The sequence below is a fragment of the Protomyctophum parallelum genome (assembly GCF_964188405.1).
Source record: "Protomyctophum parallelum genome assembly, chromosome: 2".
Taxonomy (NCBI): domain Eukaryota; kingdom Metazoa; phylum Chordata; class Actinopteri; order Myctophiformes; family Myctophidae; genus Protomyctophum; species Protomyctophum parallelum.
Genome location: NC_139699.1, coordinates 41,061,371 through 41,086,598, shown reverse-complemented (window position 1 = coordinate 41,086,598; position 25,228 = coordinate 41,061,371). Strand labels below are relative to the sequence as shown.

Genomic DNA, 25,228 nt, shown 5'->3' with positions numbered 1-25,228 from the left:
TACTCACCCTGGCACTAGTATAAATAAAAACCCAGCAGCAGACCCAGGTCTCGAGAGTGTTCTTGGCAGCGTTCACCAAACAGATGACAGGGCCTTTAAATAGTTAGGCTGCTGAATGAACAACCTGCCCCCTGCCCCCCCATCCTTGAGCCCCCTCTATAGGATTATAAGGGTACTGAAATTTGACTTGGTCTCGCACTGAACTTTGGACTTTGCACATTGCACCAGCACTATTGCACTTTGGGTTATTGTACACAGTATGGTTATTTATTTGTATGCCAGTGGTGAAGCTCTAACTGAATTCCGTTGTTTCATGCAAGCAATGACAATATCTATCTATCTATCTATCTATCTATCTAAAATATCCAGACGGTGTACTCATTTTAAACTATAGTGCCACTATAGTAGCAAGCATGCTTAGATGGCCGTCTTTCTCTCACTTGTAAACAAACACTAGCCCACACAGCTTAGTATGAGGTATAAAGTACAGCAGTCTTTATAACCACTAAATTAATGGCAAGTATTTCATACAGCTTAAATTCAACAAATCTGAACTATCCCTTTAAGCACCAGTAAATTCCATTGTTAATCCGGGCCTTATTCACACCATGCTGTGAGTTTGCAGAGTGCTTAATTTCTCGCATAAAACATGAACACATATTTGAGAGCACAAAGAAATTAAATATGGAGATAAAAGGTTTCTGCCTCAAGCCACAGAATAGGAGAGCAGGTGAACAACAGTGTTGATTTTGACAGCCAATTCCATTTAGTTTTAGTCATATTTTAGTCATCTGAAATGTTTTAGTTTGAATCTATAGTTTTAGACGACTAAATACCATAACATTTTAGTCGAGTTTGATTTGGTCGACTAATGTATTGTACACTCAAAGTTTAAACAGTTTGAGAACCTGCATTAAATAAACTCAAGTAACTCAGCCAGCGTGTGAAGTAAACTTCTTAAATCACCCAAAGGGATTAAGTGCTCCAGTTTACCGTCTTCCTGGAGCTGCTTCCAGGACCATGGAGCATTAAAAGTGTCAAACAATATTAACCACTGTAAACCTGGGGTGTGTGTGTGTGTGTGTGTGTGTGTGTGCTCCTATTTTGGGCATTCTGTCCATATAACTACTGTAGTCAGAAATCTTCAGAAGAAAAAAGGAACATACTGTGTAGCCTATCAAGCTCACACGAATGCCAGGATGTTCCACAGGTGTCAGCTGCCAGCCCGTATAGTCGTATAATATTAAAACACAACTTTTAATAGCCTACTTTACAGGATGCTTCTCATTTCTTTCTTTTTTGCTTTTTAACCCTTTTTTCTCTGCAATTTAATAATAATAATAATAATAAAACTTTATTTGTATAGCACCTTTCATGACATCAAATGCAGCTCAAAGTGCTTTACAGAACAATGGAGAATAAAAGAAAAGCAAGGCAACGACATTAAAAAACAAGCAGTAATGCAATACAGTGAGGACATGGATAACAAAAAATATAAGATCACTTAAAAGCAATGTTGTAGAAGTGGGTCTTGAGCTGAGCTTTAAAAATGTCTACAGAGGCTGCCTGACGAAGGTAGAGAGGGAGCTTGTTCCATGCCGATGGCCCGTAGAAGCAAAAAGCTGCTTCCCCGTATTTTTTAGTTGCCATTTTTTTAGGCAAAGCGAGCAGGCCAGCAGTGGAAGACCTTAGCGGGCGGTTTGGGACATATTTAGGCAGGCAGTCATGTAGGTAGGAAGGTGCGAGACCATTGAGGGCTTTATAGACAAGTAAAATAATTTTAAAATCAATCCTAAAAACAACCGGAAGCCAGTGCAGTGATGCCAAAACTGGAGTAATATGTTCTTTCATCTTAGTTCTAGTTAAAACTCTGGCTGCTGCATTTTGGACAAGTTGTAATCTGTCAGTTGTTTTCTTAGGCAGTCCTGAAAAAAGTGCATTGCAGTAATCAAGCCGAGAAAAAACAAAGGCGTGGATTAGCGTTTTTGCATCGTCCAAGGACACATAGGCTCTGATTCGTGCAATATTTCTAAGGTGAAAAAAGGCAATCTTGGTAACATGATTAATGTGTGAATTAAAATTCAATTCGGAATCAATAATAACCCCCAGGTTCTTTACTGTACTGTTACTGTCTACAGTCAGGTTGCCAAGTCTGCTTAATATTGATTATTTCTGCTCACTAGAACCGATTATGAGAACTTCTGTCTTGTCCTCATTTAGCTTGAGAAAGTTCTCACTCATCCAACATTTGATGCTAGACAGACAGGTAAGCAGCGGGTCTAAAGCACAGGGATCATCTGGAGCCACAGATAGATATAATTGGGTATCATCTTCAGCATAGAAATGAAAATTGACTCCGTGATTGGCAATGAGTTCGCCCAATGGCAGTATGTACAAGGAGAAAAGCAGAGGGCCAAGAATCGAGCCCTGTGGAATACCAGAACTGATGTCGTGTTTGTCTGAGTCGTGTTTGTCGGAGTTGCCACACCATTTGATTCCTCCCCTAAACATTTCTATGTGTTGCCACTGCTGTTTTATCCTACAACCTACCAGCTAGTGAGTGAGGAGCCCCCACCGGGAGGATGGAGAGCCTCCTGGCTCCCCTCCCCCGAACACGGGCCCAATAGTGTTTGTGTTGAGGCTCGTGAAAGCCGGAAGTGGGCAGGTACTTTACCACTGCACCACCCGAACACCTGATGCGTCTCATTTCTGATTGCTGTATGGGCTGCTATATGCTCAATGGCTGGGTTTCCTGAACGCATTTAGTGTAAGACTTTTAGTGGTGCACATGCTCAGATGCCCTCTAGGCCGCACACAGAAGCCTGTGAACATAGACATTCCGTGCATAGATGTGCCACGCAATGGTAGGCCTCAGGTCTACCATTCTGAAATTTAATTTCATAATATTTGGACTGCTGGACAGCTGACAGTAGGCTCTCTTTACTCTGAAAAAAGAAATAATATATATATATTATTTTTTTTAGAGTAAAGAAAAACAAATATATATATACTGTATATATATTACTTTTTTAGAGTAAAGAGAGCCTACTGTCAGCTGTCCAAATATTAAATTAAATTTCAGAATGGTAGACCTGAGGCTGAGGCCTACCATACCAGGCCTCAGGGTTCCACCTTCTCTCTCTCTACGTCGCCCTCAGACGAGCCCTCCATCGACGTCTCCAGTCATCTCGGTTCTCCATACATCTGTCCAGCTCTTTTGTGCTTTCTGCACCAGCATCTTTCTTTAGTACGTCCACATAGGTAGGTGTGGGACGTCCTCTCGGTCGATGCCCGTGTGTCGGTTCCCACAGTACAAGCTTTTTGAACCGGAGGTTCTTGGTGTCGGTGACAGTGGCCAGCTACATCCTCCTTACTGCTATCTTCTCTGTTACACTTGGTAATGCCCCATACAGACGCTTGTTGGTGATGTGCTCGTCCCTGTTGATGGTAAGTACCACACGTAACATTCTGGTGTAGCACCTGTCCAGGGATTTCTGTAGGGCTTGTGTTAGTGTCCAGCATTCACAGCCATAGAGGAGGACGGACTCCACGGTAGCAGAGAAGAAACTGATCTTGATGTGTCGGGGGAGGTTGGATTTCCAACTTTAGCGCACTCCAACTCCACTCCTGCCTGACGTACGTGGTCAGATAGCAGGCAGATGTCATCAGCGTAGTCCAGGTCTGTGAGAGTTTCCGCAGAGTGTCTCGTAGACCTTCTGGGTACGATAGTGAAGCAGAGCTCCGGCTCCCATCCTTTAATAGCTTGTCTCAGAGCATAGTCCAATTAACCTTCATAACACCATATTGGCACAAGCTCCCTCACACTTCATTCATTAATGTAGGCCTAAGTGTCTTATCTGCTGAGCACTGGCTCATAATGCCTGCCTGGGTAAACTGTGAGCTTGACCGTAGTGCATAGAGTTTGGAGACAGTACAGAAAAAACACAACAAGCGAGAACATTTTGCTGCCATTCACATTAAACAGTTTGGGAACATTTCCAGATGCTTTAGTGAAGTGTGTTGTCTTGCCTTGTAAGCAAAAACTGGGCTTTAGAAGAAGGCAGAAATCAGCCGTTTGCTTCTTCTTGCTTTTTCTTTTACTGTTACTTTTCTTTACTGTTTACTGAAAATAGCCCAGTGATAATTAAAGCTGTTTGCTGCTGCTAATTAACTTGTTCATGTTCATGTTCATGATGAACAAACATGCAACAGTTTAACTAATTGACTTAATCCATTATTAAAAACAAAAAACTATTATTTGATTAAAATTATAGATTTTCAGCCAATCAACAAGCTCGCAAAACGTTGAGAGCTTGTTGAGTATAGCCCTACAGACAAGACAGTGACATGCTCCAATAATGTGCTGAATAGAGTTGTTCCAATGTTACTAGATCAGTGGTTGTTAAACTTTTACATTTCAAGGACCCCCATAAATCTGAGTGTACAAATGTACGTTTGTTTTGTGCTAGATTTTTAATTACACGTGCTCAGGTTCAGGTTCAGGTTCAGGTTCAGGTTTATTTGTCATTTGTATAGATACAGAGTATACATACAATGAAATTTATTTTGCTCAGAGCACTCTCCGTCTTACATACACAGGACATAAACAAACATCTATAGTGCAAGAAAAGACAAAAAACAGTAAAAGAAAGTGCAAGTGAAGTGAAGTGCAATACAGTTCAAGGTCAGCTGTTCAGCAGCCTGACTGCCTGGGGGTAAAAACTGTTACTGAGACGGGTGGTACGAGATCTGATGCTCTGGTAGCGTTTTTTGGAGGGGAGTAGTTTGAACAGGGTATTTGCGGGGTGGCTGGTGTCTTCCATGATGTTATGGGCTTTTTTCATACAGCGAGTGGTGTAGATGTTATGGAGACTGGGTAATTCTGTAGTGCCGATGATTTTGTGCTGTTTGATGCTGTTATCAGATCGGTACTGTCACCTGTATTGACCGATATATACACAAGTTATGGGTTATCGGAATATGTATCGGGAAGGAAAAATGTGTGTACAAAAGAGTGTACAATCAGGCACAAACAAAAGTGAAGCACGGTGGGGCACGGTGGCAGTCGGTAGTGCTGTCGCCTCACAGCTAGAAGGTCCTGAGTTCGTTTCCCGCTGGGTGCGCTGTGGGTGCTGTGGGCGTGTTCTCTCCTCTGCGTCATCAGTGCCCATACCCGAGGCAGGCTTGGCGAAAGGGCTTTTCTGTGTGGAGTTTGCATGTTCTCCCCGTGTCCCCTAGGGTAGGTACCCTCACAAACTACCTCCCCCTGGCCAGTGGCCACCTGGGGCGCCTGATGGAGGGGAAATGAACTGGTCAGAATAACGTGTTCCTTCCACGCGCTACGTCCGGCCGGGGAAACTCCCCCCTGTCAGGTGAAAAGAAGAAGCTTGGACTCCTCATGTATAGAAGGAAGCATGAGGTCAGTCCGCTGCCCCCCCCCCCCAGGTTGGCAGAGGAAGTGTAGCGCCCAGGATTACATAGATAATTGACACTGGGTGAAACAATGGGTTGCAAAATTGTAGGATAAAAATTGCGTTCCATGTAGAAGTGAGCGCAGCGGTGAAGTCAGTGTGAAAGAACACTCCTAATTATAGATTCCGCCGTAGTCTGAAAACCCACCTTTTCAGACTCCATCATGGCCCATAGCACTTACCCCACCCCCTTAGATAGCATTTCTGTAGACTTAGATAGCATTTGATACAGACTTATAGCATGTTATGTAGACAGCACTATAATTGCATTGTATGTAGTCATAGCACGTCATAGTACATATGTATAGCATAGTAGTATAGATGTATAGTTTATATGTATAGCTTCATTATATAGATATTCCACTGTTACTTTCGCTCTGGATTAAGAGCGTCTGCTAAATGCCTAAATTGTAAATTGTAAATTGTAGATATGAGATGTCTTTGAGCTTCAGCACATAGTAGAGACCATATATTTTTCAACACGTTCTGTGTCAGGCAGGCCCAAATATGAGTGTTGTGATGTCAGAACAGGCCAGCTCCATATATGGACCCTGTAAATACACTTTACATGTGTGGGGGCCAGGGGAGAGAACAAAAACTACTGTATTAGGAGAAACTCAGATAAGTAAAAGATAATAATTAAAAGCAATAAAACACTAATAGTAACAAGTTAAAATCAAAGTCAACTCGGGAAGGCTATTCTGAAGGAGGGTTTTCACTCAGGGTGGTTTTGAAGGTATACTATAGAGGGATGTCAAACTCAAATACACAGTGGTCCAAAATAAATAAATTGGTACAAGTCGAGGGCCGGACTGTGTTTCAACACACGGGCCAGGGGTAGCTGAAAGTTGACCACAAGTGATATACTTTCACTGCTGATCAATAGTGAAGAGAAGACGCATGCTTGCGATTGTGGGCCCTCAATACGTGACAATGCACTCGCAGTGCATTGTGGGACTTGTAGTATTATGGTGGTCCGTGCAATATACCAGAGGGCCAGTTCTAATACTAATTAAATATCATCCCGCGGGCCAAAGATAATTCATTCACGGGCCTGATTTGGCCCCCGGGCCTTGAGTTTGACATATGCTATAGAGTATAGACCGTCGCAGTCCCGCCCCCTTCCATGGCCCGGAAGAGAATTTCCCATTCATTTTTCCCATAGACGTTTCAGAAACTATTTATTTAAAGACCTTTAAGCCTCGGACAAAGCCAACTCGGCACCTGACAAATCATGACAATAAACACATTTTTTCACACAAAGTTTACCTAACTTTGCTACTACTACGGAAAACATGAACTGTGTATTACTCTTTTTTTGACTCTTTGCTCTTTCTTGCACTCTGTATTCTATTCCTTTGGGTTACTGCGTTTGTTGTTTGATGTTATGTTATGCTGCTGCATTGTCTGAAGGAAGCCAATACAAAAATAAGTTTTACTCTTATGTACCTGTACACAAGATGTAACAATAAAGTACAACCTTGAAGCAGTTAATGCAACAGTACTGCCCTGGGTTTAAATTTCTGACGCATATGAATTGCATTTATGTATTGTTTTAATCTCTCATCTGCCATCCTCACCTCAGAAGGAGAGGAACATATCGTTGTATCACCATATTTTAACCTTTTGTGCTTTTTCATAAATGAACACCCCTACTTGATCATCCAGTATACAGTGTCACACAAAAGCATCAAACGTAGTGGATCCGCAAGCTCTAAACGCAGCTTGAAGCGACACGTTTAGAGCTTGTAGATCTGCTACTTTTGCTGTTTGGGGGGGGGGGTTTGCAGCTTTTTGCAGGTTTCCACCCGACAGAGACGATAATCTAACAAAACCTCTGTTTTGCTGTGTGTTGATGTACTGAAATATTGTCGAACTTAATGTTTCTTCCACCTATACTGTATGGTCCATGATAATATGGCTGCCTATACAACACACATGTCGGATTCTTCAGTGAGAAATACCCATCTCCCTACTGTATGTTCCACATTAGATTAAAAAAAGAAAAAAACATTCTGAAATCAACCAGGCTGCAGTGCTTTTCAATGAAGAGTAAACAACAGAGACAACAACAGGCTAAGTCATATCTAATATGTAAAGTGCTATTGTGTGGAGACAGACAACAAAAAGCTAACGTGTTGAAAAGTGCTGTTGTATGATAAACTCACCATGATAGTAGGTGGTGCAATGGCAAAGTATTTGTCTCCATTGTGGTTTGTGATGGATTCCCATCCAATGATTATAGCACCCCGAAATGGCTCTGGCGCTGAAAGACATGGACCATCATTCACCCTCCAAACACAATTTCACACGCTGACAATCTGTTATAATTCTTCTCAAGTGAACACTTTGGTGAGTATAAAGAGACAGCGCTGTTTATCAAAGACAGCCCTGGCGTGACCCGGGGGACTTATTGGTGTAAATCCTGCATACATTTTCTTTCCAGCATATTCATCATGTTTGATATTGACAATTATTGTGCATAAGTCTAATGTAGTTGTGTTACACAATGTTTGTGTGTTTTAACACTGAGAACTGATGTTCTTTGTCTGCAGTCCCACCTTAATCTTGGAATTCCAAGCTTGGAATGATGACCATAAAACATTTGATTCTGTCTAAATATAGTATACAATATAATTCAATATTCAAATATTTTTGACACAATCAAATGTTTTATGGTCATGATTATGGCTGGCTATGGAACCAAGCTACCCATAGCCAGTCATAATATCCATACAAACTTTTGAGTGTGAAAAATATATTGTAATTCTGAATTATATTATATATTTTATTTAGACAGAATCAAACGTTTTATGGTCACGATTCACCAGGATCCTTAATGGCTTGATTCAAGGCAACTGTTTAAGTGCCAGGAACGTAATCCCGCTTTATAGACGTCTTTGCAATGGGTGCCAAAGACGACAAGACGTCTTTTACATTATTTTTTTTTTACACTTTAAAAACAAAAGTCCTCTCTTTCTTTATAATGGGAGAATTGGCACTCAGAGCCTAAACTGGTGACCACCAGGTGGCACTGAAGGAGTAGAGAAAAATAATGTCTTCAAATGCAGTTGAAATGTTTAAGGGAACAACACAACAGTTATCTTTATGAACTTTTCAACTGCATTTGAACACAGTGTGTATTTTCTTTCCTGTTTCAGTATGTCAGACTATACTGGCTGACCTTCTCCTATGTGTTTTGTGCAAAAGCCTTGCATTCATTGGTTCCAGGCTTAAAATAGTTTCATAGAAATATTTTCCGAAATCTCAATAGGAAAAAGGAATGGGCATGCTACCTGTTGCACCTCACAATGGCCACCACTGGGTTTTGGTACGGTCAGTAGAGGGTTTTGGTACGGTCCAGTAGAGGGTTTTGGTATGGTCAGTAGAGGGTTTTGGTACGGTCAGTAGAGGGTTTTAGTACGGTCAGTAAAGGGTTTTGGTACGGTCAGTAAAGGGTTTTGGTACGGTCAGTAGAGGGTTTTGGTACGGTCAGTAGAGGGTTTTAGTACGGTCAGTAAAGGGTTTTAGTACGGTCAGTAAAGGGTTTTGGTACGGTCAGTAGAGGGTTTTGGTACGGTCAGTAAAGGGTTTTGGTACGGTCCAGTAGAGGGTTTTAGTACGGTCAGTAAAGGGTTTTAGTACGGTCAGTAAAGGGTTTTGGTACGGTCAGTAGAGGGTTTTGGTACGGTCAGTAGAGGGTTTTGGTACGGTCAGTAGAGGGTTTTGGTACGGTCAGTAAAGGGTTTTGGTACGGTCAGTAAAGGGTTTTGGTACGGTCCAGTAGAGGTTTTTGGTACGGTCCAGTAGAGGGTTTTGGTACGGTCCAGTAGAGGGTTTTAGTACGGTCAGTAGAGGGTTTTGGTACGGTCCAGTAGAGGGTTTTGGTACGGTCAGTAGAGGGTTTTGGTACGGTCCAGTAAAGGGTTTTGGTACGGTCAGTGTAGCGTTTTGGTACGGTCAGTAGAGGGTTTTGGTACGGTCCAGTAGAGGGTTTTGGTACGGTCAGTAGAGGGTTTTGGTACGGTCAGTAGAGGGTTTTGGTACGGTCAGTAGAGGTTTTTGGTACGGTCCAGTAGAGGGTTTTGGTACGGTCAGTAGAGGGTTTTGGTACGGTCAGTACTCAGTAGAGGGTTTTGGTACGGTCAGTAGAGGGTTTTGGTACGGTCAGTAGAGGGTTTTGGTACGGTCAGTAGAGGGTTTTGGTACGGTCCAGTAGAGGGTTTTGGTACAGTCAGTAGAGGGTTTTGGTACGGTCCAGTAGAGGGTTTTGGTACAGTCAGTAGAGGGTTTTGGTACGGTCCAGTAGAGGGTTTTGGTACGGTCAGTAGAGGGTTTTGGTACGGTCAGTAGAGGGTTTTGGTACGGTCAGTAGAGGGTTTTGGTACGGTCAGTAAAGGGTTTTGGTACGGTCCAGTAGAGGGTTTTAGTACGGTCAGTAAAGGGTTTTGGTACGGTCAGTAAAGGGTTTTGGTACGGTCAGTAGAGGGTTTTGGTACGGTCCAGTAGAGGGTTTTAGTACGGTCAGTAAAGGGTTTTAGTACGGTCAGTAAAGGGTTTTGGTACGGTCAGTAGAGGGTTTTGGTACGGTCAGTAGAGGGTTTTGGTACGGTCAGTAGAGGGTTTTGGTACGGTCAGTAAAGGGTTTTGGTACGGTCAGTAAAGGGTTTTGGTACGGTCCAGTAGAGGTTTTTGGTACGGTCCAGTAGAGGGTTTTGGTACGGTCCAGTAGAGGGTTTTAGTACGGTCAGTAGAGGGTTTTGGTACGGTCCAGTAGAGGGTTTTGGTACGGTCAGTAGAGGGTTTTGGTACGGTCCAGTAAAGGGTTTTGGTACGGTCAGTAGAGCGTTTTGGTACGGTCAGTAGAGGGTTTTGGTACGGTCCAGTAGAGGGTTTTGGTACAGTCAGTAGAGGGTTTTGGTACGGTCAGTAGAGGGTTTTGGTACGGTCAGTAGAGGTTTTTGGTACGGTCCAGTAGAGGGTTTTGGTACGGTCAGTAGAGGGTTTTGGTACGGTCAGTACTCAGTAGAGGGTTTTGGTACGGTCCAGTAGAGGGTTTTGGTACGGTCAGTAGAGGGTTTTGGTACGGTCAGTAGAGGGTTTTGGTACGGTCAGTAGAGGGTTTTGGTACGGTCAGTAGAGGGTTTTGGTACGGTCAGTAGAGAGTTTTGGTACGGTCCAGTAGAGGGTTTTGGTACGGTCAGTAGAGGGTTTTGGTACGGTCAGTAGAGCGTTTTGGTACGGTCAGTAGAGGGTTTTGGTACGGTCAGTAGAGGGTTTTGGTACGGTCCAGTAGAGGGTTTTGGTACGGTCAGTAGAGGGTTTTGGTACGGTCAGTAGAGAGTTTTGGTACGGTCCAGTAGAGGGTTTTGTTACGGTCAGTAGAGGGTTTTGGTACGGTCAGTAGAGAGTTTTGGTACGGTCAGTAGAGGGTTTTGGTACGGTCCAGTAGAGGGTTTTGGTACGGTCAGTAGAGGGTTTTGGTACGGTCAGTAGAGGGTTTTGGTACGGTCAGTAGAGGGTTTTAGTACGGTCAGTAGAGGGTTTTGGTGCGGTCAGTAGAGGGTTTTGGTTACGGTTAGTAGAGGGTTTTGGTACGGTCAGTAGAGGGTTTTGGTGTGGTCAGTAGAGGGTTTTGGTGCGGTCAGTAGAGGGTGTTGGTACGGTCCAGTAGAGGGTTTTGGTATGGTCAGTAGAGGGTTTTGGTATGGTCCAGTAGAGGGTTTTGGTACGGTCAGTAGAGGGTTTTGGTACGGTCCAGTAGAGGGTTTTGGTACGGTCAGTAGAGGGTTTTGGTACGGTCCAGTAGAGGGTTTTGGTACGGTCAGTAGAGGGTTTTGGTACGGTCCAGTAGAGGGTTTTGGTACGGTCAGTAGAGGGTTTTGGTATGGTCCAGTAGAGGGTTTTGGTACGGTCAGTAGAGGGTTTTGGTACGGTCCAGTAGAGGGTTTTGGTACGGTCAGTAGAGGGTTTTGGTACGGTCCAGTAGAGGGTTTTGGTACGGTCCAGTAGAGGGTTTTGGTACAGTCCAGTAGAGGGTTTTGGTATGGTCCAGTAGAGGGTTTTGGTACGGTCAGTAGAGGGTTTTGGTTCCAGTCCAGTAGAGGGTTTTGGTACGGTCAGTAGAGGGTTTTGGTTCCAGTCCAGTAGAGGGTTTTGGTACGGTCCAGTAGAGGCTTTTGGTATGGTCCAGTAGAGGGTTTTGGTACGGTCAGTAGAGGGTTTTGGTACGGTCAGTTGAGGGTTTTGGTACGGTCAGTAGAGGGTTTTAGTACGGTCAGTAGAGGGTTTTGGTACGGTCAGTAGAGGGTTTTGGTACGGTCAGTAGAGGGTTTTGGTATGGTCCAGTAGAGGGTTTTGGTACGGTCAGTAGAGGGTTTTGGTACGGTCAGTAGAGGGTTTTGGTACGGTCCAGTAGAGGGTTTTGGTACGGTCAGTAGAGGGTTTTGGTACGGTCCAGTAGAGGGTTTTGGTACGGTCAGTAGAGGGTTTTGGTACAGTCCAGTAAGTAGAGGGTTTTTGTACGGTCAGTAGAGGGTTTTGGTACATTCCAGTAGAGGGTTTTGGTACGGTCCAGTAGAGAGTTTTGGTACGGTCAGTAGAGGGTTTTAGTACGGTCCAGTAGAGGGTTTTGGTACGGTCAGTAGAGGGTTTTAGTACGGTCCAGTAGAGGGTTTTAGTACGGTCAGTAGAGGGTTTTGGTACGGTCAGTAGAGGGTTTTGGTACGGTCCAGTAGAGGGTTTTGGTACGGTCAGTAGAGGGTTTTGGTACCCAAAAAACATGAACTTTTAACATTCAGTAGATTTTCTGTGATCTGGGGTTTTCTGGCTCAAACAGGTGCTCTGATTTGCCCGCAGTAAGTGACATCACTTACTGCAAATCCCATATATGTCAATGGGATTTGCCAGCAGATGTCACTGTTTCACTGTGTTGCCTGTTTTCATTGTAGCTCAAAGGCCTTCCAAACCCCAAAGAAAACTTCAGACCACAGAAAATCCACTGAATGTTCAAAGTTCAGGTTTTTTGGGTGTAATTGAGGTCATAAAACCTAAAAGAAAAAAGAAAAATAAATGAAAATGAATGTCATAAAACCTTTAAGTGGTTCATTTACATTTTATAATACACTATTTTACATCTGCAAAGTAACTGGTAACCAGTCCAACCAAAAGGTACAGTAACTTTAAATGTAAAATAACACTAATCTATTGAATAAACAACAATTAGAAAAGTTCTTGATAGCTTTATTAAAATGATTTCCTCAAGAACAGCTCATCTGAAGAAGCAGAAGAAAATGTGTCGCCCTCCACAGTATTGCACACAATTAAGCCTCGCACAAGGCTAATGGTACTGCAGTGCTATTTTTAATCTCTTCAAAAAATAGAAGCCAGTATAGAAAATATGACATCTTAACATCTTTCAGTAGTTCTTTTTTTTATAAATAGATTCAGATCATGTTGTCCTCGGATCACACGTATATACATTAGGACAAATCAAATGTACCTACACAGCCTACACGTATAGACAGTTCTCCACAAACCTTGGATTGATGAGCAAACCAAAACCAACCATTGTGACACATTCATTCCAACCTCGACACGACAAAAACAAATGTAGTGTGACATTATATATGACTCTATATGTGCCAAAAAGAAATCAACTCAAATCACTGACCCTAACATAGGGACATTCCCAGCTCAGTCTCCCTACGTAAATACATTTGACTATAAAATAATGGAGAATAATAAATCAATATTACAGCACCTTAAAGCAGCACTATGTAACCGTTTTTAACAACTATATAACATTATGTCCCACAAATGATAGTTGCATGTTTAAGCAATAACAATCATCCGTCCATAAATGTATAGACTCAGGGGGGGTCCCTGCTAAGGGCTTACTTTACTACCACTGTATGTATAGGGGAGACAGAGTTTCATCCCGGCACCAAGGCAGAGCTGCCAGTCAGAGCGAAGACTGGCCAATCACAGCGCTTCCTCGCCAGTCGCCAGACATGCTTGCAGAGACTGTTGGGTAATGAAGTCAAAGATGTTCTCTGCCGGCCTGGGACGTGGCTCAGCGGTCCAGGCACCTTGGCTGGTAATCCAGTCTGGCAGTGTGCTGCGGGTTCGATTCCCGACGGCCTTTACTGCATGTCACCCCTACCCATCTCTCTCCCCATTTCCTGTCTGCCTACGGTCTATCCCTCCATAAAAAATATAAAATAAAGGCGAAAGCCACACAAAAAAACAGGTTATGTGTGTCCAAAGTGGTCCACTGACACCCCAGACTACGTAGTGCCGCTTTAAGTAATTTTACTTTTACCATCAATGCTATATGTATTTACCCTGTCTCTGATCAACCATAACTATGGGATTCTACACAATCAAATTAAAATGTACAGCAACTGACCATCAGAGCAAGAGGGGATAATTAGAATAAATGCATAAATAAAGACATTATGTCCTGTGCAGTCTTTTTTCAGTGGTGTCATTGAAGTACATGTAGTATTTAATGCAGTGGTTCTCAACCTTTTCAGGTCCGTCCGTCTCCGTCCGTCCCCCTTAGTGTGGAGCCCAAAAAACTAACCATGTTTGAACTGGGGACCCCCCAGCCTGATAAGTAAGGATCTTTAGGAGTTACATTACATTTAGTTTGAGTCGGTTCCACAGATACCAATAAAATGTTTGCCCTTTTCATATATTATTTGATAATTTGGCCAATGTTTGACCAGATGGTATAGTACAGTTTGTTGATTAGTTTTGATGCAGTCTTTTCTTTTTTTCCTCTAGGTATTAAAAAGGTCTTAAAAGTCCTTAAATATTCACTTCACTGTGATTTGGGGTAACCTGACTGACTCCACCAGGTGGTGGCAGTATTGAGTCCCCCCCCCCCCCCCCCCCAGGTTGTGAACCACTGTGTTTAAGGTGAATGACAACACTTCAGGCTAAATTATACTCAGTCAACAGACATAATATTGGCCGACAGAAAAGGCAGATTCAAATCTAGTGTACCATTACCATTTGAACCCTAGCACGTTCCTATTCTGGGCATGTCATAATAAAACATTCAGCAAAAACAGGCAAACATCTGTGAAATTATAATAAAAAAGTCAAGATGCTATTTTCGCTGAACAGATTTGTTACAGAGGGAGAAAACAAGGGGAGGGCCCCCGAGAACAGACACCTAGGGATCCCTGATCGATAGGGTTTGGGTGTTACGCGTAGTGCATAGAAATGATATGAGATGAATATTACATACAGTGCATAGATTCAACTCAGCATCGAGATTTTGAAGTATGGAACCGAGGAAAGAAGTTCCGACATCGTCATGACATGAAAGAGCTTGTCCTTTACGAAGACCGGAAGTTCTGTTGGGCCAAAGCAATGACTCGCCAGTGATGAAATGACCACAGCACCTCATCAACAGAACGGAGATATCTCTAAACGTTAAGGCTTCATTTAGCAAGGTTTTACAAACTAAACAGGACATTTAAAGTTGACATCAAACTAGTTTTGCGTCGTCAAGAGATTTCTGGGGATCACCACCTATCGGGCAGGTGATGGTCCTCAAAGTGGGGTCCAGGGACCCTCGGTTCCTCTAGGGGGTTCGAACGGACCGCTGCAGGTCTGCAACTCTACCTGGGTACAAATGGAACCAAATAGATCCCTTATGGGGTACATTTGGTTCCATTTGTACAGTCTCAGAGCTATGGGGTCCTTTGACTCTCAAGGAAATCAGGTGAAAAATCAGACACCAGTCACTTGTCGTATCTCCATTTTTGGCCAGAATGCTATTTTCAACTGACCCCAAGTAGGGAATGGATGGTCGCGCTGATTCATTTTTTTCCACGGAGGCACAGAGGAAACCTCCTGTGTTTATCAACGATCGGGGGATCGTTGTTAGATATGCCGTTTAGTGTGTAGATCTTATTTGTATAGGCCTATATAACTAAAAACTTTGCTTCTGGGGTTCCCTGGGACAAAATATTTTGAAATGGGGGTCCGCGGATGACAAATGCATATATTTTGGGCGTACTTTACATGAAAGAGTTTGAGCAACATGCTTTTCAGAAAACTTTCAGAAAATCGTCGGATCCTGATAGCTGGCTGTAATCAGAAGCTTTTCTACGTCTTTTACCCAAAACAACGTCTGAGAATTTAAGACATTTGGTCAACATGACTGGTGTCAGCCAGCCAGCAAGGTTTTCACCTTCACTTTTTGAAGTTGATGCCACAAAGCGCTGTGAAATGGTTTGGCCTGGCTAGAGGGCGCCACTGAGGCACATGAGCACCAACACATGTAGCGTGAGCAGGTAGGCCAGGAAGAAGTAGCGGGAGCGCGCACGAGTGGTCAGCTGCTTGGAGCAATACAAGCTCCTCCCCCGTACCCAACGGCGACAAGCCAGAAGGCCACCTTTCACCTGGGAGGAAACACACACACACACACACACACACACACACACACACACACACACACACACACACTATAAAGGGGGTGCAATAAAGCACTTTATCATTGGAGCGCTTCTATCATCAACAATGTAATCATGAACAACATTCAGTATAACCCGAGGTGCGATGGTTCCCTCTCCATAAGTCTACATGTTTAGGTGTGACAGTAAGTATGGTGTAGCAGCAAACCTTGCGTGTGATCAGGGGCTGGTTGGGGTTGAGGATGAGAGCCTCCCACTCATCCTCTGTTTCCATCTGGATGCTGTAGTCCTGTTGACTGCCCCTGGAGGGACTGGAACCAGCACTGTAACACACACCGGACAGGTGAGAGTAGGAACAAAGATTGCTCGGTAGACAGAGAGCTTTGCCTTGCGTTTTGGACATCGAACATTGGAACATCAATGCCTCTTAGGCTGTGTAATATATTTAGCCATTTTTGAAGTTTTATTGCAAAGACTACAACTGACAATATTTTCTCCATGATTTCAGTTTGTTTTAGTGTGATTTGTAAATTCACAATACAGTTTGTTTTGGTTTTGTTAAACAAAAAAAAAAAAGAAAAAAAAACTATAGTTCACTATAGTGGGTGTGTGTGTTAGTCCCCACAGGAATCTGCGGAGAAAAGGTCTTGATTCCGCAGAGAACTTTCCTAATTCAGCAGAGAACAATCCTTGATTCTGCAGCTTAGTTAATATTCCACGGACATTACCTAAAATTACCAGTTATCAAGCTATTTTTTTTTATAAGTAAAATCTTTCATGAAATAGATACAATTAATTGTAATTATGGATGAGTCATAATAATCAAATATTCCAATAATCGTTTTTGGGGATTGATTATTATTATTCATATTTTAATTATTTGTTTTGGTTGCAAAGGTTGTCATTCAAACCCTGCCCACAGTAACTACAGTTTAGACTAGAGGACATGGATTCAGATTCAGTAGGAACCATTTACACAGATTCCATTTCAGAAGGAACAAGTGACCGAGTGACACGTTCCCTTTACGAGGAAAAACGGGGGCATCCGACTATTCCACGGACAATTCCGCGGAGGGTCGAGAAATCCACAGACGGCTTTGAAATCAGCTGTAAATTCTGCGATCGCGGATTCCTGTGGGGACTAGTGTGTGTGTGTGTGTGTCCTCTGACCTGGTGGTGTGGTCCCCCAACAGACCCAGAGCTTCCTCTGCTGCCTTTCTCCTGGACCTCTCCTCTGACAGAGACTGTTCAAGCTCCATCAAGCTGAACACACAATTTACAACCTAGACAGTCACTCTTAATCCTGAGCTACTTAAGTCCCAGGCCTACTCCAGTTTTTAGGTGATAAACTACTCATCTTTTAGGTGATGGTGGTTAGTAAAAATCACACCTGTGTGAAGTGAGGGGCGCTAATATATTAAAGTGTTCTCATGTTGATTAGGTGATGTAATGGCGATGTAAAACAAACAGTGCCAACACAAACATTAAATTCTCTTCATTGTTAATGGCATTTAATGTTTGTGTTAGTGACAAGATGACGTAAATTTTCCCTTCATTGTCAATGGTGTTTTTAAAACAAACATTGAACCAGTGACGTAGACTCCGTGGGGGCGGCGGGGCTCGAGCCCCCATGAAGAATTAGACCTGAATATATCATTACTCTATGGAATATATTCGCCTCGGTCCATCCCGTTTGTACCACGCCAGGTTGCGCCGCGACCGTTCGCGCAATTCTCGTCTTTGCATTGACTTTGTATGTAATCGCGGCGTCTGAACGCACCTTAACACCTCTTTTGTCCTGGCAGGGGGGTGGTGGGGGGTCTACCGCGTTGCCTGTCCTATTGTAGGCTACACATGCAGATCAGGCATTCAAATGCTAATCTGGTGGCTTGTTTTCACCTGCCAGGTAGGGTATGCATATTACTGTAGTCTGTACTCTGCAATATGCTACTTGTTCACAATGAGAAGGAGTAGCACTAGCCAGATGACTCAGTGCAATCATGACTTTTAAACATGCTCTTCTGTTTATAATCTAAACACTGACACCTTTAAAAAGTGTTACAAATAAGTGTTTAGAACCTAAACGCATTGGCCGCTCTGGTCTAAAAGTGGGAGTCAACCCTTCCGGGTGGGCGTCGCTCCAAATTATGTGACGTAGCGCTGCACTAGGGGGGAGAGGAGGGGCCGGGGGTGACGGACAGATCGATGAGATCCAATCAGGGCGTGCGCAAATCTCAGCCGCGACCCGCACCTCTAGACCAGAAACCTAACACGTTAGCTCAGGCTACTTATCACCTGTCTACAGTGGTTTTCAAATTACATTCTCGAATTACAATAGATTAAAAAAGAAAAAAACATGCACACACACACACACACACACACACACACACACACACACACACACACACACACACACACACACACACACACACACACACACACACACACACACACACACACACACACACACACACACACACACACACACACACACACACACACACACACACACACACACACACACACACACACACTCACACTCACACTCACACTCACACTCACCGGTCTCTGAACTGGGAGGCATCAGTGGTTTCCATGGTGATGGGATGGCTGCTCTTCTCCTGGGGGGCTCCTGGTGCCACCTCAGCACTCACTCCCCCCTGCTGGTGGAACACAACATTGCAACGCACCTCAACACACCATCCATGTTTATTCTATCTGACTGTCTAGCTGAATTCCAATACCCCAAATCTCGGCCACTCGCTCACTCACACTCGGTCACTCCAGCATGGCGGTGTTGCGGTGAAATTGGTGACCTGCTGAAATATGGGTTCAAGTGTGTGTCCGGAGGTATAAATCATTGTGTATGTTACGGACCACGGTCCTTTTGATTATTTGTTATTTGTTTAAGTATAATTATTATTTATGGTGGCTATTAAATTAGGATAATAATTATAAGTTTGGTATTTGTTATGATGTTTTATGGCATGTAACAAGTTGTATTTCTTTTGCTACAGTACTCAAGTGAACTGACAGACATGGCTCTGAGTGACAGGTCCCTGATTGGACCTGCCCCCTCTGTTCCTTATTGGTTCTCCCTGACAACACCAGTTTCCTGTTGGCTGGGCACTCTTCCTGTCTCTGTATAAAGTCTCAGTTGAACTCTTGCTCTGGAGGGGACGACAGCATTTCAGCAGCAGAGAATCGATCCCTCTTGTCCTCTCTTGTGCCTGCTTTATTGTTGTCGTTTGTTCTTGTTCATTATGCCGTAAGTTCTGTTTTGTTTTGGTTAGCCCAGTTCTAGTTTATAGTCATTGTTAATTTGCTTATAAGTTTGTAAACTAATTATTTATCATTGCTTAAATAAGAAGCCCGGTTCCTACCTTCTCCATGTAGGGGTGCCAGGTCTTTTCTTTTGTTAACTTATTGTAATTTTGGTTAGTTAGGGTAGTTAGGGATTTAGAATTGTAATGTTGTTTAATATTCTGTTAGGGCCTTTAGGTAGGGGTAAACTTTTGATTTCCAGTTAGATTCGTTTTGTTAGATAGCACCAGCACCTTGAAGCCAAAATGTGAGAAGTTGTGAACCAAAAAATTTAAAACTCTCTGCTATTGAAAGAAAAGAGCAGCTACAAATAAATTTTCACCTTGTCTCCTCTCAAATTGTGTCATGTCCCTTCACCCTAGACGAAGGTCCATAACAGTGTAGCAGAGTCCAACCTAGTGGAAGTTAGGCCACATATTTAAAGTCCTCCATGTTAGTTATGTGAAGTCCACAAGATAGTCACATATTTCGTCATGTTACCAATTTCACCGTAACACCAACATGCTGGAGTGGCCGAGTGTGAGTGGGGTATTGGAATCTGTCTGTCTGTCTCTCTTCCTTCCTTGAGTCCAAATGTGTCCCGACCCACTGTTTGGGAAACAGTGTTCCAGTTAGTACCTGTACTGGCAGCTGGCAGGACAGGTACATACAGTCAGTACAGTACCTGTATACATACAGTCAGTATAGTACCTGTCCTGGCAGCTGGCTCTCCAGCCAGTGGCAGCGGGTCTGGGTGTCCCTCAGGGTCTGGGAGACGGCTCTGAGCTGGCCTGCAATGCTGCCTTTCTCCTCCACCGTCTGCTGCATCTGCATGGTGAGCACAATTGAGCAATTTATAGCGTTCAGCAGACACTCAGCGATTTACAGTAAGCAAGAACACCACAAAGTAATACATCAAATATATAAATAGTCATCTAAGATCATAAGTAAACTAAGAAACTAACAGAGTAGAATAAGAGTAGAATATCTGTACAATGAAACTATGAGTATACACTATAGAATGTTGTGTCTAGATAATATGATATCTAAAAGTTACAATTCATCTGAATGGTGAGCACACAACAGCAGCAACAAGGACAAGTTAAAATGCAGGCATTTAGCAGATGCTCTTAATCGAGAGCGAGTTACAGTAATACATTATTACGAGGTAATACATCAATGCATAGAAATAGTAATCTCTATATCAAGGTCCACCCTGAATTGTAGGTACAACGCAGGGACAACGCTCCACACGTCCCAAACTCTTCTCCCTTCTGGCTCCAAAACTGTGGAATGCACTTCCCATTGCAGTCAGAACTGCAGCATCACTCCCAATCTTCCCCCGTAGTCTGAAAACCCACCTTTTCAGACTCCATCATGGCCCATAGCACTTACCCTACCCCCTTAGATAGCATTTCTGTAGACTTAGATAGCATTTGATACAGATTTATAGCATGTTATGTAGACAACACTATAATTGCATTGTATGTAGCCATTGCACGTCATAGTACATGTATAGCATAGTATAATATACATGTATAGTTTAATTATAAAGATATTCTACTGTTACATTCTTAGCTTATGCATGTTTCATGATAAATGCTTTTTATGTGATTTTATGTAATGTATGATGCTTTTTTGTTCTTGCTTAATGTAAATCGCTCTGGATTAAGAGTGTCTGCTAAATGCCTAAATTGTAAATTGTAGGTATTTAGTTTGGGTCGGTACCTTGGGGGACCCCCCCACCCTGTAGGTACTTGGTGTGAACTGGTCGGTACCTTGGGGACCCCCCCACCCTGTAGGTACATGGTGTGAACTGGTCGGTACCTTGGGGGACCCCCCCACCCTGTAGGTACATGGTGTGAACTGGTCGGTACCTTGGGGACCCCCCACCCTGTAGGTACATGGTGTGAACTGGTCGGTACCTTGGGGGACCCCCCACCCTGTAGGTACATGGTGTGAACTGGTCGGTACCTTGGGGGACCCCCCCACCCTGTAGGTACATGGTGTGAATGGGTCGGTACCTTGGGGACCCCCCCACCCTGTAGGTACATGGTGTGAACTGGTCGGTACCTTGGGGACCCCCCCACCCTGTAGGTACATGGTGTGAACTGGTCGGTACCTTGGGGACCCCCCCACCCTGTAGGTACATGGTGTGAACTGGTCGGTACCTTGGGGACCCCCCCACCCTGTAGGTACATGGTGTGAACTGGTCGGTACCTTGGGGACCCCCCACCCTGTAGGTACATGGTGTGAACTGGTCGGTACCTTGGGGGACCCCCCACCCTGTAGGTACATGGTGTGAACTGGTCGGTACCTTGGGGACCCCCCACCCTGTAGGTACTTGTTGTGAACTGGTCGGTACCTTGGGGGACCCCCCCACCCTGTAGGTACATGGTGTGAACTGGTCGGTACCTTGGGGGACCCCCCCACCCTGTAGGTACATGGTGTGAACTGGTCGGTACCTTGGGGACCCCCCACCCTGTAGGTACATGGTGTGAACTGGTCGGTACCTTGGGGGACCCCCCCACCCTGTAGGTACATGGTGTGAACTGGTCGGTACCTTGGGGACCCCCCCACCCTGTAGGTACATGGTGTGAACTGGTCGGTACCTTGGGGACCCCCCCACCCTGTAGGTACATGGTGTGAACTGGTCGGTACCTTGGGGACCCCCCACCCTGTAGGTACATGGTGTGAACTGGTCGGTACCTTGGGGGACCCCCCACCCTGTAGGTACTTGGTGTGAACTGGTCGGTACCTTGTTGTTGAGCTGTTGGTAGAGATGGTCTCTCTGTTGGATCTCATAGAGGCAGCGCTGCAGGTCACTGTGCAGTTGGACCCGTTCCGCTTGGAACCGAGCTACCAGCTCTTCCAAACCACTCTGACCTGACGAAGCCATGGTCTCCTGACACACACACACACACACACACACACACACACACACACACACACACACACACACACACACACACACACACACACACACACACACACACACACACACACACACACACACACACACACACACACACACTTAGTCGACTCAATATCGATATACCATCTTATGCGTTATCCAGCTTATGACTCACCAGCATATTTTATGCATTGGGAGTGTTCATATGTAAATTAAGGTCGCAGTGTGCCATCTTAAAAAGACTAACGGCCAAGCTACACCAGGCAATTTTGCACGTGTGCGTATGCGTTTACTGCGCGCGTACAGTGCGTTTGGATAGGGCCAATGATACCAGCTACACCAGACGCACGGATACCACGGGCCATCCTACGCGTGCTCTAAAAATAGGATCGGTTAAAAAAAATTACGTGCGTATGCCCCCATGCACGCGTATCTATATATCCTCCCGGAAGGTCCCGCACAAATCTGCAAAAATAAATGTTTGATTTGACACAAGAGCCGATCCCGTGCCCCCAGATGAATGTATTTGCCTACATGTATATTTGCCTATACCTAAAAACATTTTGTGCCAGGGACCCCCATGCCAGATTTGTATTTTTAAATGTTTCAATGAAATGTTTTCCACAAAGTATTCCACATTTGTCACTTATTTACAAGCTACAGCACATTGCGTTGTGAGCTTGTAAATCGGCACCAGTGCCAACATTGGCACAAAGGAGGGTGACCACTGGCATAAGTACTTTTTTTATTTTTTTTATCTAGTCAAATAAATGAAATCCTCATTTGTAGCTGTAAATTACATCTCGCACATTCTACATTCATAAAAACTATGAACTCTGACTGGGGAGGGAGTCTGGGAGATAGAGGTTATCGCGTAATAATGATCATTATAACAATGACATATTCATAGGCATCCGTCCGAGTGGTCAGGTTTTCTTGCAGCGGCTGTGGCTGGACAGCCCTGCTCCGGAGTGGCAGTCTTTAGTGCAGTTAGCACAGACAAAACGAGAGGGGACTGGCACAGGAGTGGGGGCTGCTTCACGCAGCTTCCTCTTCAGTCTCTTCGCCTGCAGCAAGGAGATGTGCCTCTCCACGGCACGGCGAGTACCTGCAGCGACAGTCTGCCTCCAAACGCCAGTCTTTTGCAGCTTCACATCACTGTGGCGGCTCTCGCAAGATGGGTGCTCAGTTCTGTGTTGAGTGAAAGGTCGCTGGAGATTGCAGATCCGAGGTAAGTGAAGGTGTTAACGCATTCTAGAGTCTGATTGTCAATGGAGATGGAGAGTGGAGTTTCAACATCTTGTCCCATGACGTTGGTCTTCTTTATGCTGATGGTAAGACCAAACTCCTTACAAGCAGATGAAAGCCTGTCCATCAGCCGCTGGAGCCCAGACTCGGTGTGGGATGCTAGTGCTGCGTCATCAGTCAAAAGCGTTTCCCTCAGGAGGACACTGGTCGCCTTGGTCTTAGAGTGTAAACGGGCAAGGTTGAAAAGTTTGCCATCAGCTCTGGTGTGCAGGTACACACTGCATGCTTTCTACTAACACATCGAGTAACACACAGGCTGACTGGCAGCCCAGAGGGATGCAGGCAGTGGTGCACCACGCGTTTATAGGCTACAGTACATAAACGCTGCTGCTGCCTATCAAAAGGCATTTTATTTACACCAAGGTTTTACATTCACCATCGCTGATGAGCAAGGCTTTGAAGGCGAGGACTCGAGGAGGGAGCACTTGCTCATTGTAGGAACTCATATATGGCTCTGCATCAATGTAATAAACATATGCGTTGTGAGCCGTCGTGAGCCATGATGTCATACGTTTTGTAGATTCACCGTTTTGCCTGTTTACATGGAGACGGGAGGAAACAGCGTATTCAAAGATTTCCACTCTGGAAGGTATTTTCACTTTGTTGCGTTTTCACCCCCCGAAGACGCTGTTCTCATCTAAAGGGACAGCAGCAAACAATACTTTATTTTGCCATTTTCTATGAGCACCGTCCTCGTGTAAAGGGGGTGTTAGTGTAGTGCTAGTCGACCAAATATCAAAATCTTAGTCTTTTAGTCTTAGTCAACAAAATTAAAACTGACATGCACGCACGCGCATGCGCATCAAATTGTAATGCATGTGTAATGTAATTATGTATTATCCACATTTTCATATGGATGAACGCACCTTGACAGGTTGTCCAGTCTTCATCTCTACAGCCTGCCGTTGTAGAGTTTTACATTCACTATGCAGCATGTTTCTGTCAGCCCTGTCAAACACAAGAAGGTGTCACACACTTCAATTGGTGCACAATGAATATGACATCATATGATTAAAACATCAACAGGATCACATTTGTAGAATCGGCCTCAGGTCTTAATAGGTTAACCCATTTTGGTCGGGAACCCTTTTTGGTGTTGTAAGAATTATGTTATGCTTTAGCTATTGAAAAATAGCAGATCTACTGTAGATCTGCTATTTCTTTTTAATCGTGAAAATGTGGCGAAAATCTTTGAATATATATTCTTTCAGAGCGAACATTTTAACTCAAATCTTTGCTTCTGGGGGGCGTCCCTGGAACAACATATTTTCCACAGCCAAATACAGATAATTCTGGGGGTCCTTGACATGAAAAAGGTTGAGAACAACTGACATAGAAACTGTTTTATCAAAAACTGTCAGGATTTAGAAGGCATTTTTAGAATCGCTTTCAGGTCTAAATGGGTTAATACGATGCTCAAGAAGACTGGATTATAAATGAGTTGATCATCCTTCCTGATCAGTGATGATGTTCGCTTACCTGAGTTCAGCCAGTTCTGCCTGGTACCTTGTGACATCCTTACCTGAGTTCAGCCAGTTCTGCCTGGTACCTAGTGACATCCTTACCTGAGTTCAGCCAGTTCTGCCTGGTACCTAGTGACATCCTTACCTGAGTTCAGCCAGTTCTGCCTGGTACCTAGTGACATCCTTACCTGAGTTCAGCCAGTTCTGCCTGGTACCTAGTGACATCCGTCTCAGTCTGCAGCCTGTGAGCTTCAGCCTCCTGCAAGGCTCTCTGTAGAGCCTCCACCTGATGCTTCATCTTCTGCAAACACATCAAACAACATCATTAGTTAGCAT

The 25,228-nt window shown here is 44.1% G+C and overlaps 1 protein-coding gene across 8 annotated transcripts in view; it reads right to left on the bottom strand.

Annotated features, from left to right (window-relative positions):
• Positions 1-12,696: 12,696 nt before the first annotated feature.
• LOC310854156 (uncharacterized protein) overlaps positions 12,697-25,228 on the bottom strand; it is a 62,050-nt gene continuing 49,518 nt past the window's right edge. For 5 of the 8 annotated variants that reach the window (XM_083758680.1, XM_083758686.1, XM_083758684.1 and 2 more), the window contains 8 exons: positions 25,081-25,193; positions 24,296-24,377; positions 21,966-22,112; positions 19,919-20,035; positions 18,467-18,567; positions 17,075-17,167; positions 16,113-16,227; positions 12,697-15,892 (listed from right to left, as the gene is read on the bottom strand). In XM_083758680.1, coding sequence (XP_083614806.1) covers positions 15,734-15,892; positions 16,113-16,227; positions 17,075-17,167; positions 18,467-18,567; positions 19,919-20,035; positions 21,966-22,112; positions 24,296-24,377; positions 25,081-25,193 — 927 coding nt within the window. In that variant the 3' untranslated portion in view covers positions 12,697-15,733. The remainder of the gene's footprint in view (positions 15,893-16,112; positions 16,228-17,074; positions 17,168-18,466; positions 18,568-19,918; positions 20,036-21,965; positions 22,113-24,295; positions 24,378-25,080; positions 25,194-25,228) is intronic. The other 3 variants (XM_083758681.1, XM_083758687.1, XM_083758682.1) reach the window with 2 other exon arrangements.